Source organism: Glycine max, chromosome 1, assembly GCF_000004515.6.
Source record: "Glycine max cultivar Williams 82 chromosome 1, Glycine_max_v4.0, whole genome shotgun sequence".
Taxonomy (NCBI): domain Eukaryota; kingdom Viridiplantae; phylum Streptophyta; class Magnoliopsida; order Fabales; family Fabaceae; genus Glycine; species Glycine max.
Genome location: NC_016088.4, coordinates 52,919,760 through 52,936,268, shown reverse-complemented (window position 1 = coordinate 52,936,268; position 16,509 = coordinate 52,919,760). Strand labels below are relative to the sequence as shown.

Sequence of the window (16,509 nt, the reverse complement as noted above, 5' to 3'; positions counted from 1 at the left end):
CTGAAACCATGAGAGAACTATGCAGTGAAGAATAGGCTACTGTTTTTACTGTTGTGGATAGAACTTTAGTCTTAGGACGCACCGGCTTTGTAGAGATAATTTTTATTGATTTTTTTGTGCTAGCTAGATTCCAACCAGACAAATTAGCTATAAATTAATTATATATGACGCTTAATTAGCAGTATGTGCAGAATTAGTCAATTGTGTTCTGCTTAGTTATTTATTGTAGTTTGCTGCTTTGGTTTTCAGGCCTTCAGTGGCGTTGCTTTGGTTTGTCATGGCTTATATGAGATTAACAGGTGTTGAAGGTTGGTTCTGTTACAGATCTCAGAACTTATATTGCACATGTACTCATGCTAGTCTTGAGCATCCCTTTTGCTTAAGATCTAGTACTTTATCCTTATTTCTTTTAATAAATTAAAATTATTTGGCTTATCTAAGAAAAGGAATATAGATTCTGATGATATGCAATGCAGGCAATTACATACTCTTCGGACAGTATAATTTTCTAAATTATTAGTTCCTTCAAGTAATGATATCAGCAATGCTATTATAACATTCGAATTCAACATGACCTGTACATATACTGATAAAGGTGGAACAAAGAGATAAAGGAAAAAGAAACCATAACACAGCAGCCTTAATTAGAACATTGTAAGCATGTGCATGTCAGATTCCTCTACCTCACCGCACATTGGCTTGATTACTAACATCTAGCATTAATATATATATATATATATATATACTTCATCGATGCAGCTTTAAGGGAATTGTAAACAGTCTCTGGAAAGGGGGGAGGGGGAATACGGGGAACCTTTTCCACATGCTTCTCCAAATGCTCTTTGGCTATTTAATTTCACTAAAGTTGTTGCATGAAGATGTACTGTATCAATGTTGAAATGCACGCTCTATGATTTGTTTTAATAGTATACGTTGTTTCTTTTCGGCTGATGATAAATGATTTTTGTAGGCTGGAGTTGTTATTTTTTTCATCCAACTAACACAATTAAATTATGATTTTATTATTTTTTTTTCCAAACATTATCACGAAATTATGTTTTTATTATGTTGTTTGAAAGTGAAAAAAAAATACACATCAAAACGAAGATTTTGTTGTGTATTTTGTTAATGAAGTCATGTTTGTATTATGCAAAGTTTTTGCATCCTATTTTATACAATAAAAATATAATTTCATTTTGTATTTTTATGAATTTTTAAATTAATTTTAAATGCAAGTTACCTATTTTTAAAAGAACTCAAAATAATTATGATATAATTTATTAATTTTAATAGTAAATGGTATATTTTTAATTAAAAATAAATTAATTGGTTAGAAGTTACCATTTATAAACATAACCGAATTAATTAGTGATATTAATTTATATCATAATAAATTTGATTATAATTAAAGATGGAGGGGAAGAAAATAGTGAGAGAGGAGGAAAAATAGGGGAGTGTTATGATGGAGAAGTGAGAAAAGGTTGCGAGTGTAGGAAAACTGAGAATGATAAATGGTCATTTGCTAAGATTTAGAAGTGTCAATAACAACTCTAACAGTGGAAATAACAATATCCACTATAGGCCTTTAACTAATGGGTGGACAAAAGCCCAAGGAAAAACTAAGCCCAATAAAGTAGACAGGACAATTATAGGAAGTCCATCTATAAAAATCCCTGAAACTACAAACACTTTGCCTTATTAACGATGACAAATTTTGATTTTTGGTCTTTATAGTCATCACACATAATTTTACAAATAAAATCAACAGACATGTATTCAGTAGTTAGTAATAGGTGTCGGTTATCTCTTGAAGGTAAGAGAAAAGCTCTTGCGGTTTAGAGAACATGGACATGTGATCAGCACCAGCAATCACTTTGACATCGTTAGGAGGGTTTCGTTCAATCATAAACAGTTGGAAATCATGCTTAAACAATTTATCTTGTTCACACACTATATAGACTTTGGCAACAATTCCGTAGTTGTCTCTTGTGAGTTGTGTATTCTCTTGCAAATCTTCATCACCAAAGATAGGAAAGGGTCTCAATAGTGACAATGCCAGGGTCAAGTCCTGGGTCGTTTACACATGCCATCAAATATCGTGGTTAAGAGATGTTTGCGATCAAGTGTAAAATCAATAATGCTTAATAAACTAATTTTATGTTTGTTAATTTGAATCTATCAATATTATTACCATGATAATTGATAACCAAAAAACGGTATGTAAATTTCTAGATTGATCTTAATAAATACTTAATTTTATAAATTCTGTACCAAAAAAAATTATACAGTACCAAAAAAAAGTTTTTTGATAAATTTCTAAGATTAATCAAAAGATTTTCAATATTTTTTAACAATAAAATAAATAGTGAGACTATTTCTTATTTCGTGGTAATTGAATTAGCAACTTTCCAAAAAGATAGCGCACACAATCAATAAAAAAAAACACAATAAATGCATTAGATTTTATATTAATGTGTCACAAAAATGTAATAAACAAAATTTTTATTACTGAATGTTTTAATAGCACAGATTAAAAAGTTAATCTTTTTTATTATAAATTATGGTAGAATTATATTAGAAATTACAGTGAGAATGTGTTGATAATACTTTTCATCAAAGAAAAATGTTTTCATTTTTTTTTATCATGAAGACTTGTTAGCATGTTCCCAGACAAAAAAAAAATTATTGTCTGAATAATTTATTAATTTATGTAAAGTAAATGGAAAGTGTAAAAGCATATACTAATGAATAACGATATGCAATCCTTTTTAAAAAAATAATGACAATATGCAATAATAGTTGAGGTTACTGGAAATGATAATGATTTGTAAACAACTTTGATTTTTTTTTTAGACTCAACATAAACATCTTCGATTTGTAATTAAAGACATACCCTGATGGAGATAGTTGGTATGTGTTGGAAGCTAAGAATTGAGGGTCAAATGCCCGAGACCCATTTTGATGATTGTTGGTATTCTCATCAAGCATAATCGAATTAAATTCTGACCTGCTTTTGTACTTTACAAAATAAAATAAAATTCAGTACAAAAACACCCTGTTTACTCTACAAATTAAAATAAACATTTTAAACCACTAAGCGTATGGGGAGTTCTTTTGATTTGATAAGTAGTTTTAAGTTTGAGTTTTTGGAAATTCAGTTGTTTTAAAAATCCAATAAAAAGAACTTTGTTTTGCTTGACTCAAGCTCAATTAGGGTGACCACTTCACACTCTTGGAGTTACTGAGTTAGCATGCATCTCAAACGTGAGAAAAAGAAAAATAAATAAATATATAAATGTGATAAAGTGGTATAATTATAAATAAAAAAAGTATGTAAAATGGGTGTAAAAATTAAAATGTAGAAAATATGATCGAACTTTGGGTTAAATAAGTTCAATCATGTTTTAGACATACGAGGAATAATTGTTGAAAGTTTTTATACCAAACAAATCTATTATAAAAATAAAAAAAAAACACTGTTAAAAGTGCGTGTCACGTGATTGCTACAAAGAAAAAAGAGAACGTCAAATATGGAAAATAAATGTGAAACAAAATGTCGATACCTAATAATCTTGTATACTTTTTTTTTACAGCACATATACTTTTTGTTTTAGATAAATGATCTCATATAATTTGAGTTTACCAAACATTTTTCAGAAACAGACTTTTGAAACCTCTTCTGGGCCATCTTGGTACCGACATTGTCCTACTACATTACATTACCCATTTACCCCTCATTGAGACAGACTACTGCCATCACATTGATTATACATAAGTGGGTTAAAATAAAAGGAACATGTTATAATATTTTAAATGATTGAGTTAATTTATGCGCTTAAGATTAAATTGACAAATAGGCCGGTATTTTTTTTTCTGAAAGTATTGGATTTTTTTCCTTCCATAATGTATCCAGCGAACAAAATAAATTTCATAAAAAAGGGAAGAGAAAATCCAAGAAAGAGAAATGATTTTATACTTTCATCACTAAGTGTATGCGGGTCGTTTTAGGTTGAGTTTAGTCAATTAAATTTAACCTAATTAAATTTGAATGAATTAATTTGGGTTGATTTTTTAAGAAAAAAAATTAGCCCAACTCAAACCAACCATTTGTAAATAATTTGTGTGGGGTTGGATCAACGGATCAAATATTTAATTTTGTCGGTGTTTTTTTAAGTAATATTTTTTATAAGTTAAATTTTTATCAAATAAATTATACATAATTGTTTTGTTGTTAGATTTTTATATATTAAAAAGCAACTTTTGTGATGCTATCATACCACTCCTATCTATCTATTCACGATGGATGAGAATTTAAGCATATCATATTTGAGATAAAGAATTTCAATAAGTATAATGAGGATGAGTTTCAAATATTTTATTCTACCAAAATCAACGAGACATTATGAGACCTATTCTTTATAAATAAATTCGAAATATTTTTAGAAGTGCATCTAAAGTGGCTTTAATCAATAAAATCTTTGTCACTTTGATCCTGAAGGTTAAAGATCCGTTGATGTTTACTTAATTCATATCAATAAGTCTATGTAATCAATAGTCAATAATATTTGATTTTTTTAAAATTTAAATATATATATATATATATATATATATATATATATATATATATATATATATATTATATTGCATGTATTAACAATAATAATAATTTAATACAAATTAACATGTTAACATTTTGAGATATTAAAATTCGTGATTCAACCTAAAACCTAAGGGGGTCTTTGGTTTGGTTGTTTTCTGTTTTTATTTTCACTGGAAATAGAAAATGGTGATGAAAATGTGTTTGGTTGGATTTTTGAAAATATTTTTAGTAAGAATATTTTTCCAAACAAACCAAAAAATGGAAACAATAAATCTCGTTTTCAGTGTTTTCAGTTGAAAACAGGAACCTCATTTTGGGTAAAATAAAATTTATTTCCTTCACACGCTTCTCTCCTTCTTCGACAAAAAACAGAGAACATCTGATCGACCTACTCGGCCACTTTATGCCTCAGGTGCCGCTCCCTCTCCGTGAGTTCGTGTCTCCGTCGTCGCCTTAGTGCTCGCTACTTAGTCCTCACGCATGCCGGCCTCGACTTGACCCACTCACTCACTCCCTTTCCATCACAGCCGCTCGAGCTTGACGCCTAACGCAGTCACGCCTCGACCCACTCTCCGTCGAGGTAGCGACTTGAGACCCACTCTCCGCCACGACCATGACCCATTCTCTGCTGCGACCTAGCCGCACAGCTACACACAGCAGCACACTGCAATCGCCACCACCGGACCAAACTAGCTTCGACGTCGACGTCGTTCGCCACCGTCACATCTCGCCGCTAGGTACCTTTCTCTCTTTCTTTGGGGTTTTGGGTGTCATCAATTTTTTTTGCCACGAATCTGTCTTTACCAATTCTTAACTAAAACTTGCTGATTCAAAACAAAATTGAGCTTCTTTATCTATGGAAGCATCAATATTAGTCCTTTGCCAAATGGAATTAATTAGTTAAAGTGCAAACGAGCTGTTATTAGCCCTAGTTTACTTGATGCGCTTCAATTTTCATTGCTACCTTATGCTGAAATGAAAATGCTGACCTTTATGGTTTTATCTCTTTGACCTAGGTCTGTTAGTGCCTTGCAAGTGATCTAATTTGGCTTTTAGAAATCTGACTTTGGATTTTGGAGCTGAGAGTTTTGTCTGGAAAATGAATGATTGAATTTTATTGTTTCTACTTTCTATCATTTGTGAATTTCGCTCGAGTTGTTTGATTGTTCCATCTTCTTCATTTTCTTCGATGCCTGATATGAGCTTATCTACATTTTTCCTGTTTCATGATTAACCTCATCTTTGTAATGTATGTCGAGTTTACATTGAAGTAGTTCTTGTCTTTTAAGTTGCATAATTTATGTTTTATCGTCATCATCGTACTTGCGGTAACACTCGTCGTTGTACTAGGTATTTCTTTGATTTAAGGTTTTTGAGATAGTTGGGAACATTTCTTGGAGTTAGGGTTTGTGACAAATTGGGAATATTTCTTTGAATTTGAAGATTGAATTTGTTAAGTGGATTTTAATTATCTATTAAGGGATTTTTTCACTGAATTGGTTTAGAGGAGAATGTTATATTGATTGATCATTTAACTTGAAATGCCTATTTTATTCTCTACTAATAAGTAACCGTTTGTATGTTGATAGGATCAATTGGCTATGAACTTGAATTATTAGTGAGAAATGATTATAATATGAAAAAGTGTATGAGTGATAGAAATGATAGGCATTACATGTATAGATGCAAATTTGATTCTGAATCTCAATGCTTTTATTCACTTATTGCTTCTCTTCATTTCTATTGTGGTTTGTCTAAGATGACATAAATATAATCATTGTTATATGGATTGTTGACATGGTGTTCTTGGCCTAAGATGGGAGGAAAAAGTGAGAAGGGTGAAGTTATGGAGTGGTCAGTTGCAAACACAAAGGCTTTCATTGAAAAAATTTATGAGAGAGTGAAAAATGGGCAATTACAAGGGTCAACCTTCAAAACTACCACATGGGAAGAAATTAACAAGGACTTGTTTGAGATGATCCAAACTAATTATGGTGTGGACAAGCTGAAGTCTAAGTTTAATCGTCTGAGACAAATGCATCGTGATTTTTCAACTTTGCTAGCTCGTACCGGAGTCACTTGGGAAATGGAATCCAACAAAGTGAATGCCCCTGATGAAGTATGGGACGAATTGATTAAGGTATAACTTGATCCTAAAATTATTGTTATTGTTATTGTTGTATGTTGTCATTGCTTAGTATTGACATTGTACACTTTATCTTTTATAGAAAGGAAGGCATTACAAGAATTTCAAGAAACATGGTTTTGAGTACAACTATGATATCCTCGGTGACATATTCAATTCAAGCACATCAACTGGGAAACTAAGTCATTCTTTTACTCAAGAGCCACCAAATTCTAACGAGGAGAAAGCCATGGAAGGTGATTTCCTTACAAAGGGGATTCATATTAATGTTTTCGATGATGAGAAGGATGATATGAAAGGGCCTAGGCACAAAAGGAAGTAAATATTTTCTTTGGGTGAGCGTCGCCGTAAAGAGGGAAAAACTTCTAACAAAGGGATGTTAGACAAAATTGTAAGCATATGGAGTGATTCAATGAGCCAAAGGACAACAACTTCAAGAGCTAGAGAAAAGCGATATAAGGGAAAGACTTCTCAAACTTCTTAAGCTACTGGTCCAATAAGTGATCCTTATTAAGCAAAGGCATGCATGGAACTGTTGGACAGCATGCAAGATGTTCCCACTTCAGCTTACTTTAAGTTGATGGAGAAGTTTACGAGTGAGCATTGGAGGCAAATGTTCATAGTGATGGATGCAGAGCGAAGCAAACAATTGACAGAATCTCTTACTGAGTAGAATCTCTTGTTGAGCATTGGAGGCAAATGTTTATTCAAAGTGTTTATGTCATGTGTCTAAACTTGTTTAATTTTATTGTGGTGTGTCTGCACTTGTTTAATTTTATTGTGGTGTGATGGATTGCTTTATGTTTTTATAATTAGGACGTCATTGTGTACATTATGCTTGGTATAATGGTAGGTTATATTATGGGACAATGTTTTTAATTAATGCTTTACATTATTTATATGTGCAGGTAGATATGTCTTTGAATTCATCTGACAATAGCTCAAGTAGCATAGATTCTGAATTGGATGATTATGACGATTTAATGGATTTAGTGTTAGTTATGACCATCATGGAATATGAACAGAGTTTTATTGATAAAACTTCATGTAGGACATCTACAGTGGCGGATCCAAGACCCTAAGTCAGTGGGGACAAATTATAAAAATAAAATCAGTGGGTTCAATTATATAAATATAGATAAAATAAAATATAAAAATATAAAATTTTATTTACAAATTTAGTAAATTTTAAAAAATGAGGGGGTGCAAGTGCACCCCCTGAAGCCAACATAGGTCCGCCACTGGACATCTATGTTGATCGAAAAAATATATACCATAGAATTCTAAGTAGGTCATGAAACAAGATGTTATGAGAACTTCCGGATGAAGAAAGATGTATTTATGAATTTTTGTGAAACTTTAAAGGAAGTTGGTAATTTATGTGATGGTAAGAAAGTCAGCATAGAGGAAGCGGTTGCAATGTTCTTAATTATAATATGTCATAACTTGCGTCATCGGGTAGTTGCTGAACAGTTTCAACATTCATTGCACATGGTGAGCAAGTGGTTCCGAATTATCCTAAAAGCAGTTTGCAAGCTAGGCACGAGCATAATCCATCAAAGAAATCAAACAAGTACACATCCTCATATTAGGGACAATCCAAAATACTACCCATACTTCAAGGTATTTCTTTATTAATAATTTAGTTTACTTATATTTTTCTACTGAAGTAAGTATCATGTTAAAATCATTATAAATGTAGGATTGCATTGGCGCCATTGATGGAACACATGTATCTGCTTGGGCTCCTGCTTCTAAACAAACTGCTTTTCATGGAAGAAAAGTGTTGGTGACACAAAATGTATTAGCTATGTGTGATTTTGATGTGCTTTTCACGTTTGTTTATTCTGGTTGGGAAGGGACGGCAAACGATTCAAGGGTATTTTTGGATGTTTTATCTCCCGAAAATAATTTTCCAAAGCCTAATGGAGGTATGTTTATCTTTTATTTATTTATTTATTTATTAGTTTAACGTAATGATTGTTATAGTCCAAAGCATACATTCTTATTGAATAGATGAATTGTTCTTGTTGCAGATTAATTATATTTGGTCGACTCTAGATTTCCTAACATGTCAGACTATCTTGCCCCTTTAAGAAGGAACTTATATCATTTGTGCGATTTTCGTGAAGAAGGTGGTCGTCCACGTGAAAAAGAAGAATTATTCAATTACAGTCACTCTTCATTAAGGAATGTCATTGAAAAATGCTTTGGAGTTTTGAAAGCAAGATTTCCAATTTTGAAATTGATGTCAAGTTATCCCATTAGAAGACAAAGATTAATTCTTTAAGTGTAGAGCAACAAGGTGTCAACGAAAATCAAGTAGCTGAAATGGCACAAGTTCGACAAACCATAACAAATGAAATGTGGAAAAATTACCGTAGATCTTAAAAGAATTTATATTTAATATTAAGTTTTTGTTAGCATTCAAACTTAAGAACTTTCATTTATATTTAATGGCTTGTATTATCTTATTTATTATTTAGAGTTAAATTGCAAGATGATTTTATTTCAAGTTAAATTGCAAGTTAATTTTATTAATTCTTCACTTGTTTTTTTTTTGTATTTATATAAAATAATATACATCAGTTATGAAAATAGTTCAAACCAAACGCATTTTCAGTGTTTTTATTTCCTAAAAACAGAAAACAAGAAATCAAACCAAATATGTTTTCAGAATTCTAATCTTTTGAAAATGAAAACAATTTTCAAGAAATGAAAACATAAAATGAAAATGCAAACTAAACATATCTTAAAGGATTTAATTAATTTGTTTTAGGTCTAACCCAGATTATTTAAATTAGTTTAAATCAATTCAGATTTGAATATGATCCAGAGTCACACCCTTATTTATGAGTCACACCCTTATTTATTCATTACTAGTCAATAGTCACTAACTAATCTCTCCATTATCTTGGTTTGACCAATGACAATAGACATAAGTATGCAACCTGCATTCTCCTTAGCCCAAAGACACACAAAATCACGTATATATATGATATGATGAAACTAGGAGTTAGAAATTATTTAGCAGAAAAGAATGGCTAATATATATACCTCTTGGAGGAGATCCAAATAGTTTAGGTCGGGAGAAGGCAGCCAAGCGGAAACAAATACTGCAGCTGCAATCTTGGTAGGGAACAATTCCATGGCTACAGATATGCATAGACCACCAAAGCTATGACCCACAAGGATTACTTGCTCTTCTTCTGCCAAAGACAGCAGAAATTCCATCAATGGCTCAAAATATTCTGTGATCGAATTAAGCTCGATCGCCCTTCTGCTTTTGATTGATGCCAGATGCAGCCATGTCTTGAGCTGTGAATTCGTGTCCACTTGATTTCAGCAAATCAGCGACCTTATATCAACACCAAATGCCTCTTTCTCTTCTCCCTCTCCATCATTATTCTTTGCTCTCTCTTCACACCTTATCCTTCTACCCACCCATAAATAATAAGAGTCGTCAGAAGGATTTAAACCCGCGGGCCATTTAATCCGCACCGTTTTATTACTACCCATTTTTGCCGCGTGACACGTGTCGTGCTTATAACGGTTAATTAAACAAGGGACATTATTGTAATTAAATAAATTGATTAAAGTTTGGAAGTGCGAGTGGCCACACGTAGAGGATCAGTGAGGTTGTGACAATGGTTTGTGCAATCTCGTCATCACCGTTCTCAACTCTCTCGTTTCGGCGTCTCGTCGTACGCAATGCGACGCCGTCTCCGTGCAAGCCGCGTGCCGTTAAACCCTTAACGGCACTTCCGAGCGCGGGGCGGAGGCAGTTGCTGTTTTTTCTGACGGCGACGACGGCGTTGACGGCGAGGGAAGCGGCGTCCGTGGCGCAGGACATTCCCTTGTTCGGGATACGGAAGAGTCTGAAGAAGGTGGAGGAGGAAGCGGAGGAGATTGTGAGAGAGGGATTTGAGGCTGCGGATAAGGGATTGGTGGCGGCGGAGAAGGGGCTGGAGACGGCGGAGAAGGGGTTGGTGGCGGCGGAGAAGGGGATAGAGGAAGCGGAGAGGGAGATAGAGGAGACGGTGAGTTTTGGGGGGTTGGCGCAGGCGGGAGCGGTGGCGGGAGCGGAGGTTTTTGGGATTTTGGTTGCAACGGCGGTGGTGAACGGTATTTTGGGTCCTGAAGCTCAAAAATCGTGACTCGTGAGTTGGTCATAACTCATAAGTAATTATCAGTACATTGTTGTTGTCCATCGATATCGTAGTGTTAAGTGTTCAATTGGATATGTTTTTGTGGAAGTTGATCCAGTCACTTTGTAAGAATGTCCGCTTTACGTGTTCATGTTTGTAGCTTTGTGATCATATCGTTTGAATGAATCAATGCATCTAGAATCCAATAGCATTGTTCCTATGCATAGAAATTGTTCGTTATCATAGTATTTTTTTGTTGACTTTTAGCCTTATGGACTATGAGACTACTAAAGTATTAAGCATAAGCAATTTCTGTTCCTCACAAATCTTGTGATCATATAGATGATAATTTACTATCGGACTCGCATGTGGACTTGGATTTTTAAGCTATAATGTCTATATTAATCCCGTGTGGACTTGGATTTTTGAATTATGATGATGAGTGGATTGTTGGAAAAAAAAAAACCTTTGTAATTTGTCGATAATAAGTTTTTTTAATCTTGAAATCACTTTATACAAATATACACCTACAAAATTAGTAAGTTTGCATAAAGGTAGAGCCATATAATTAATTTAAATCTTATTAATCTTTAATTGAAAGTGACTATAAAACTGCATTATATGAAAATATCTAGTTCCTTTTATGCCCCGTGATGGAAGGTAATATGTGACATTGCAATTTTTAGACTGAATTAAACTCATATTTTGTGTGTTTTTCTCATATTACACCCGATATTTTTTTTATATTACTTTTATCCCTTCTTTTAACTCTGTTATCTAACGTCAATTGAAATATGAGAGTAAACGAAATTATCCTACTATCTTTGTAACACTCGTACCCCTGTGATTTTTTTCAAATTACACTTGATACTCTTTTCCTTTTTTAGATTACTTTTATCTCCTCTTGTTAACATTGTTAACTAACGTCAATTGAAATATGAGAGCGGATGAAATTGTTCTAGCATCTTTGTTAAATACTCAATAACAAACTAACAATTGATCCTCTGCATGGACCTTTCTTAAGGTAATAACATTTTTTTTTAATATTTGACATTTACTTCATTGTTGCTAACACTTAAAGAAGATGCCGCTCTTGATTGAGACATTATATCAAACACCTAACCATAAAAAATAAATATTTCAAAGAAAGGAGTTAAAAACACAAATGGAGAAGCAAAACACTAAAATTTGAAGCAAATGACATTATTCGATCAATAGGCATTGTTGGAAACATGCTTAACAAAAACATAACAACTAAATGACCCAACACGCACAATAAAAATTGAACTAAAAAGAAAAAGAAGAAGAAGAAGAAGGAATGATTTAACACATGTGTGCCAACAAGGTGAGTTCATATTCAACAAAAAATTGGATTCACATCCAATTAGAGAAAAAAGAAAAAGAAGGAAGAGTCTTAAAATATTTTCAAGTTGAAAATTGTGTCATGTCTTTTATGGAGTTAAGAGGAAGAAGATGAAAATATTTTAGACATAAATTTTTATTAAAAATCATGTGACTAGCATATGTCTATCCGTTAGATTATTAAAGGATGCTTAGGAGCGAGAGATGTGGGTATAATGAACTAAACAAGTAAAGGTTTTATGTAGGGTAAAAAAAAAAGAAAAATTACTGAGTGTAATTTGAAAAAAAAATACAAGAAGTAAGTATAATTTATTCTATTTTTTATGATAGTTAAAAACTGTTACATTTTGTAATTTATAATTATTTTTTGTAGTGTTTTTTTACTGCTAAAAATTAGTTCATTATTAATGTCAATTGAGGGAGTTAGTAATTATGTTCAATTGTGACATATTTTATAAAATTAGAGACTAAAAATTGATAATTTAATATAATGAATTTAAAATAAACTTGTTAAATATTTATAGAGACTACAAATATGTTTAATCCTAGATTGGACTTAATCAACCATTGTAATTTTTAGTGATATGTAATTTTTTTGTAGGAATTTATTACTCGGTGAATTGCTTGGTGAAAATGAATTACAAGTGAAAGTATAATGCTTAGTGAAGTCACATTTCATTTTTATAAAATGATCTCTACTGACAAGTTGTGGTTAACTTTTTCTTGGCTTTTTTTCTTGTTTTGAAGACCAAGTAAATAAATAAATAAATAAAAATTCAAAGCAAGATTAATCGTGGGAGAGGACAACACCTCAAATAATGCAATTTGTGATAATTATCTTTAAGGCAAATATTTTTTTAATTAAAGATCAAATACAATTATAACGTGTATCATTATAATTTACAAGAAAGGAAAATGACCTTTCTAAAATGTGAATGACAAATTCAATAGGTCGCTAAATTATTTATAAGTTTTTAAATAGGATTGTAAATTTTTTATTCATGGGGTCTTGAACTAAAAAAGTTGATCCTAGGCTCTTTTTTTTTCTTTCTAAAAACCATCACAATGATAGTTTGTGGCAATTAAAAACACTATTATTTTTATTATTTAATAATTTTATATTTTTCCGTTACTTAAACAAATAATTTTATAAAAAACTTATGTTGAAGAAAATAGTTTTTCCCTTTTCAACTACCAATAAGTTTTTTATCTTTTAATTTTTAGTTTTTTCAAACATAACCTAAATAAAAAAAATAAATTGTGTTTTATTTTAATTTTAAATATTATAGACAAATCCTTTTTTTGCTAGAATCATCCATTTCTACAACAAGAGTTTTTTTTTTAAAAAAAAAATGAATAGAGGTTGAATTTATCTAGTTTTTTCCCATAGTGATGGGAAGGAAAGAAAAAATCGTTGCTTTGCTAAATTGCCAGCGGTGCGGGTGTCAAATTCAGCACATCACATGGTAGCTGCTGCCAGTTCCTAATTCCTAATTTATTTGCCTTGCACTCTACCAACCAACTAGAAAGAAGATTTTTATTTGGTGAATGGCTCGCCTAATATCTTCAAACCCCATCGCCCTCCACAGATTTCAACCATGCCTTCCAATTTCTCGTCACTTCTCCGCAAATCCTCGCCGCCGCCGTCCCACCAACACCCGCAAATTACAGACCTTAGCGTGCCAAACAAACCCCAACCTTGATCAAAAGGATACCCCTACCACGGTATGTTTCTTTCCTTGCTTTTCTAAACAAGCAACGAGGTTGTTTATTTCTCACCTTAATTTTCTTTAACCTCTGCTCAGGATGAAGAAAAACTTGTGGTCGAGCCCAGCACGAGTACAACAACAAGTTCTCTTCCTCAATTGCCGACCAAAAACATCAACAACAAAATCGCACTTGTTTCTACCTTAGCGGCCTTGGGGCTTTTCTTATCTGCCAGGTTGGATTTCGGTGTTTCCCTCAAGGATCTCTCTGCCAATGCAATGCCTTACGAAGAGGTTTCTTCCCCCACGCTTCACTCTTTCTATTCTCTTAATTAATTCTTTTATGTTTAATTAATCATTTGATTCCTTGTGCCAACTTTACGCTTTAGTCCTTACACTTGAATAATTATGTTTTAGTTGTTCTGCTTCTGCCTCTATTTTGTGGCAAGTTTACACTGCCAGAACACTTATAAGAGGAACTAAAAAAACTATAAATCCTCATGTATGATTTTTTTTTTTTATCAACAAATGTTAGTTGTTGGGATTGTTAGTTTTTATTAGCAAGGAATTTGAAGCTGCGTCTTCTCTCTCTCCTTTCCTTCTCCCTCCTCATATAGGATTAAATCGTAGAACTGTTACGTATAGGAAATAAAACGAAGAATCAACGTCACACAAATGATTAATTCACCATCATTTTAAGATATCTGTTGGTTCTGACTAGGTTTTCTAGTTTCATTCGTGGTTGTTACTTGTTACATGATATCTGCTCCATATTTTTCTCATAGTTTTTGTGCTTTGGTGTTGGATGGTCCAGGCTCTCTCCAATGGGAAGCCCACTGTGGTGGAGTTTTATGCAGATTGGTGTGAGGTATGCCGGGAATTAGCTCCTGACGTCTACAAAGTAGAGCAGCAATTCAAGTAGTCATCTTTATGCACACATGTTTCCTTTTTCTACATTTATCTCTTTTGGATTTTGATGCCTTAAAGATTTGTTATCACCATTTATGATCACCCATAGTATTTCGTAAAACATTAATTTTCGTTAGTACTAATTCTAGTCTTGGCACCATTTAATTCTCAATATAGGGATCGAGTTAATTTTGTGATGTTGAATGTTGATAACACAAAGTGGGAGCAAGAGCTTGACGAGTTTGGCGTGGAGGGTATTCCACACTTTGCATTCCTGGATAAAGAAGGAAATGAGGAGGGCAATGTGGTCGGTAGGCTACCAAGACAGTACTTGCTTGAAAATGTGGATGCCCTTGCTCGTGGAGAAGCATCTGTTCCTCATGCTCGTGTTGTAGGTCAATATTCAAGTGCTGAGGCAAGGAAGGTGCATCAAGTTGCTGATCCAAGAAGTCATGGTTAGATGACCAAATATACAGTACCTTCTTTTACTGTTTCACAGTAACTGGTTCATTTGTCAGTGAGCAAACAACTCATTGCTCTTGTTTTTTTACCCTTCACAAGCCCACTATATTATAAACATTGTGCGAGTCTGTCATAGACTAGGATCCGAATCTAGGTATCAACTGAAATTGTTAGCTCAAATGTGTCTATATTCTTGCAATCTTGTTATAGGTGAAGATGCACTTGAATGTTTACAAATCTGCTACTCTATTCAATACTCATCATCTGTTTCATAACAATTTATATCTTCCCGCCCACCCCTCACACTCTAAATTCATGGAATTCTTAGTCTATCAGAAAGTTATGGTTTTGGTGGAAACAATATGATTGTTCTGCCCCAATCATGGTTTACTACCCACGACAAAGAAATTTAAACGACATCTGATGACATAGGTTGTTCGCATTATTACCCGACGCAAGTCTGGATCCTACAGTGTATCTTTGATGTTTTCTACAATATTTGTATCTTCCTTTTGCTTGGACTCTCTTCGAGTTCTAGTGTCAATGTCTTAAGATTCAAAACATCACTGGCTTAATAGAAATAATGTTTTTTTTTTCAAAAAAAAAGAAGAAAAAAGAAACAAGCAGCAAAATAGGGCATGGCACAAGCATTGTTGTTAATACCTGTCACAGCCAGAAGATCTAGAGTTCTCTGACAACAAAGACACTGAAGCAGCGTTAAGACAAAGACAAGGATCATGTAGCAGCCATCAAGTGCTGCCTATAGGACAGAGCAAAAATTTGATTAACCCAAATCAAATCATAATCCAAGCTAATCATATTTAAAAAATCAAATAATGAAAATAATTTTTAAATGGTCCCGCTCTCGGAACTAAAACCATAGCTAACTCTACTACTCACTCAAGTGGCATCGGTATTAATCATCTTCTAGTGCTCGATTAAGCTGTTTTTTTTTTTCTTAACAAATAGTTCAGTTAATTGATTTTAAAAATCGGTTTTTATCCATGACAGAGGATAGGTCAACTAATTAATTTTTCCTTGTTAACAATTAGTTGAATCTGTTATTTTTCAGTTTCTTCTATTATGTGGATTTCAACCTATTAGTAAAAGGCTCTTCTCTTGTACCCTGTATATAAGACTCGATAGTTTGAAATGAAATTATATTTTCGTCTTTCC

The 16,509-nt window shown here is 32.9% G+C and overlaps 3 protein-coding genes across 4 annotated transcripts; 2 read left to right on the top strand and 1 right to left on the bottom strand.

The window, feature by feature from the left end:
- Positions 1-1,666: 1,666 nt before the first annotated feature.
- Positions 1,667-10,208, bottom strand: LOC100781270 (methylesterase 3). Of its 2 annotated transcripts, XM_041016419.1 has the most exons (3): positions 9,804-10,202; positions 2,895-3,018; positions 1,667-2,070 (listed from the first exon to the last, which is right to left on the bottom strand). In XM_041016419.1, exons 1-3 carry the CDS (start codon positions 9,978-9,980, stop codon positions 1,784-1,786), a joined length of 588 nt encoding a protein of 195 aa, XP_040872353.1. In that variant the 5' UTR covers positions 9,981-10,202; the 3' UTR covers positions 1,667-1,783. The 2 variants fall into 2 exon arrangements, with proteins under 2 accessions (XP_040872353.1, XP_006573618.1); XM_006573555.4 differs by lacking the exon at positions 2,895-3,018 and having other exon boundaries at positions 1,667-2,068; positions 9,804-10,208.
- A 134-nt stretch (positions 10,209-10,342) lies between these two features.
- LOC100780194 (uncharacterized) lies at positions 10,343-11,100 on the top strand. Its single transcript, XM_003517225.5, has one exon. The coding sequence runs from the start codon at positions 10,394-10,396 to the stop codon at positions 10,901-10,903; it is 510 nt and encodes a 169-aa protein (XP_003517273.1). The 5' UTR covers positions 10,343-10,393; the 3' UTR covers positions 10,904-11,100.
- A 2,515-nt stretch (positions 11,101-13,615) lies between these two features.
- LOC100779657 (thioredoxin-like protein HCF164, chloroplastic) lies at positions 13,616-15,611 on the top strand. The gene is made up of 4 exons (XM_003517224.4): positions 13,616-13,981; positions 14,062-14,256; positions 14,777-14,880; positions 15,049-15,611. The coding sequence occupies exons 1-4, from the start codon at positions 13,805-13,807 to the stop codon at positions 15,329-15,331; spliced, it is 759 nt and encodes a 252-aa protein (XP_003517272.1). The 5' UTR covers positions 13,616-13,804; the 3' UTR covers positions 15,332-15,611.
- Positions 15,612-16,509: the final 898 nt, after the last annotated feature.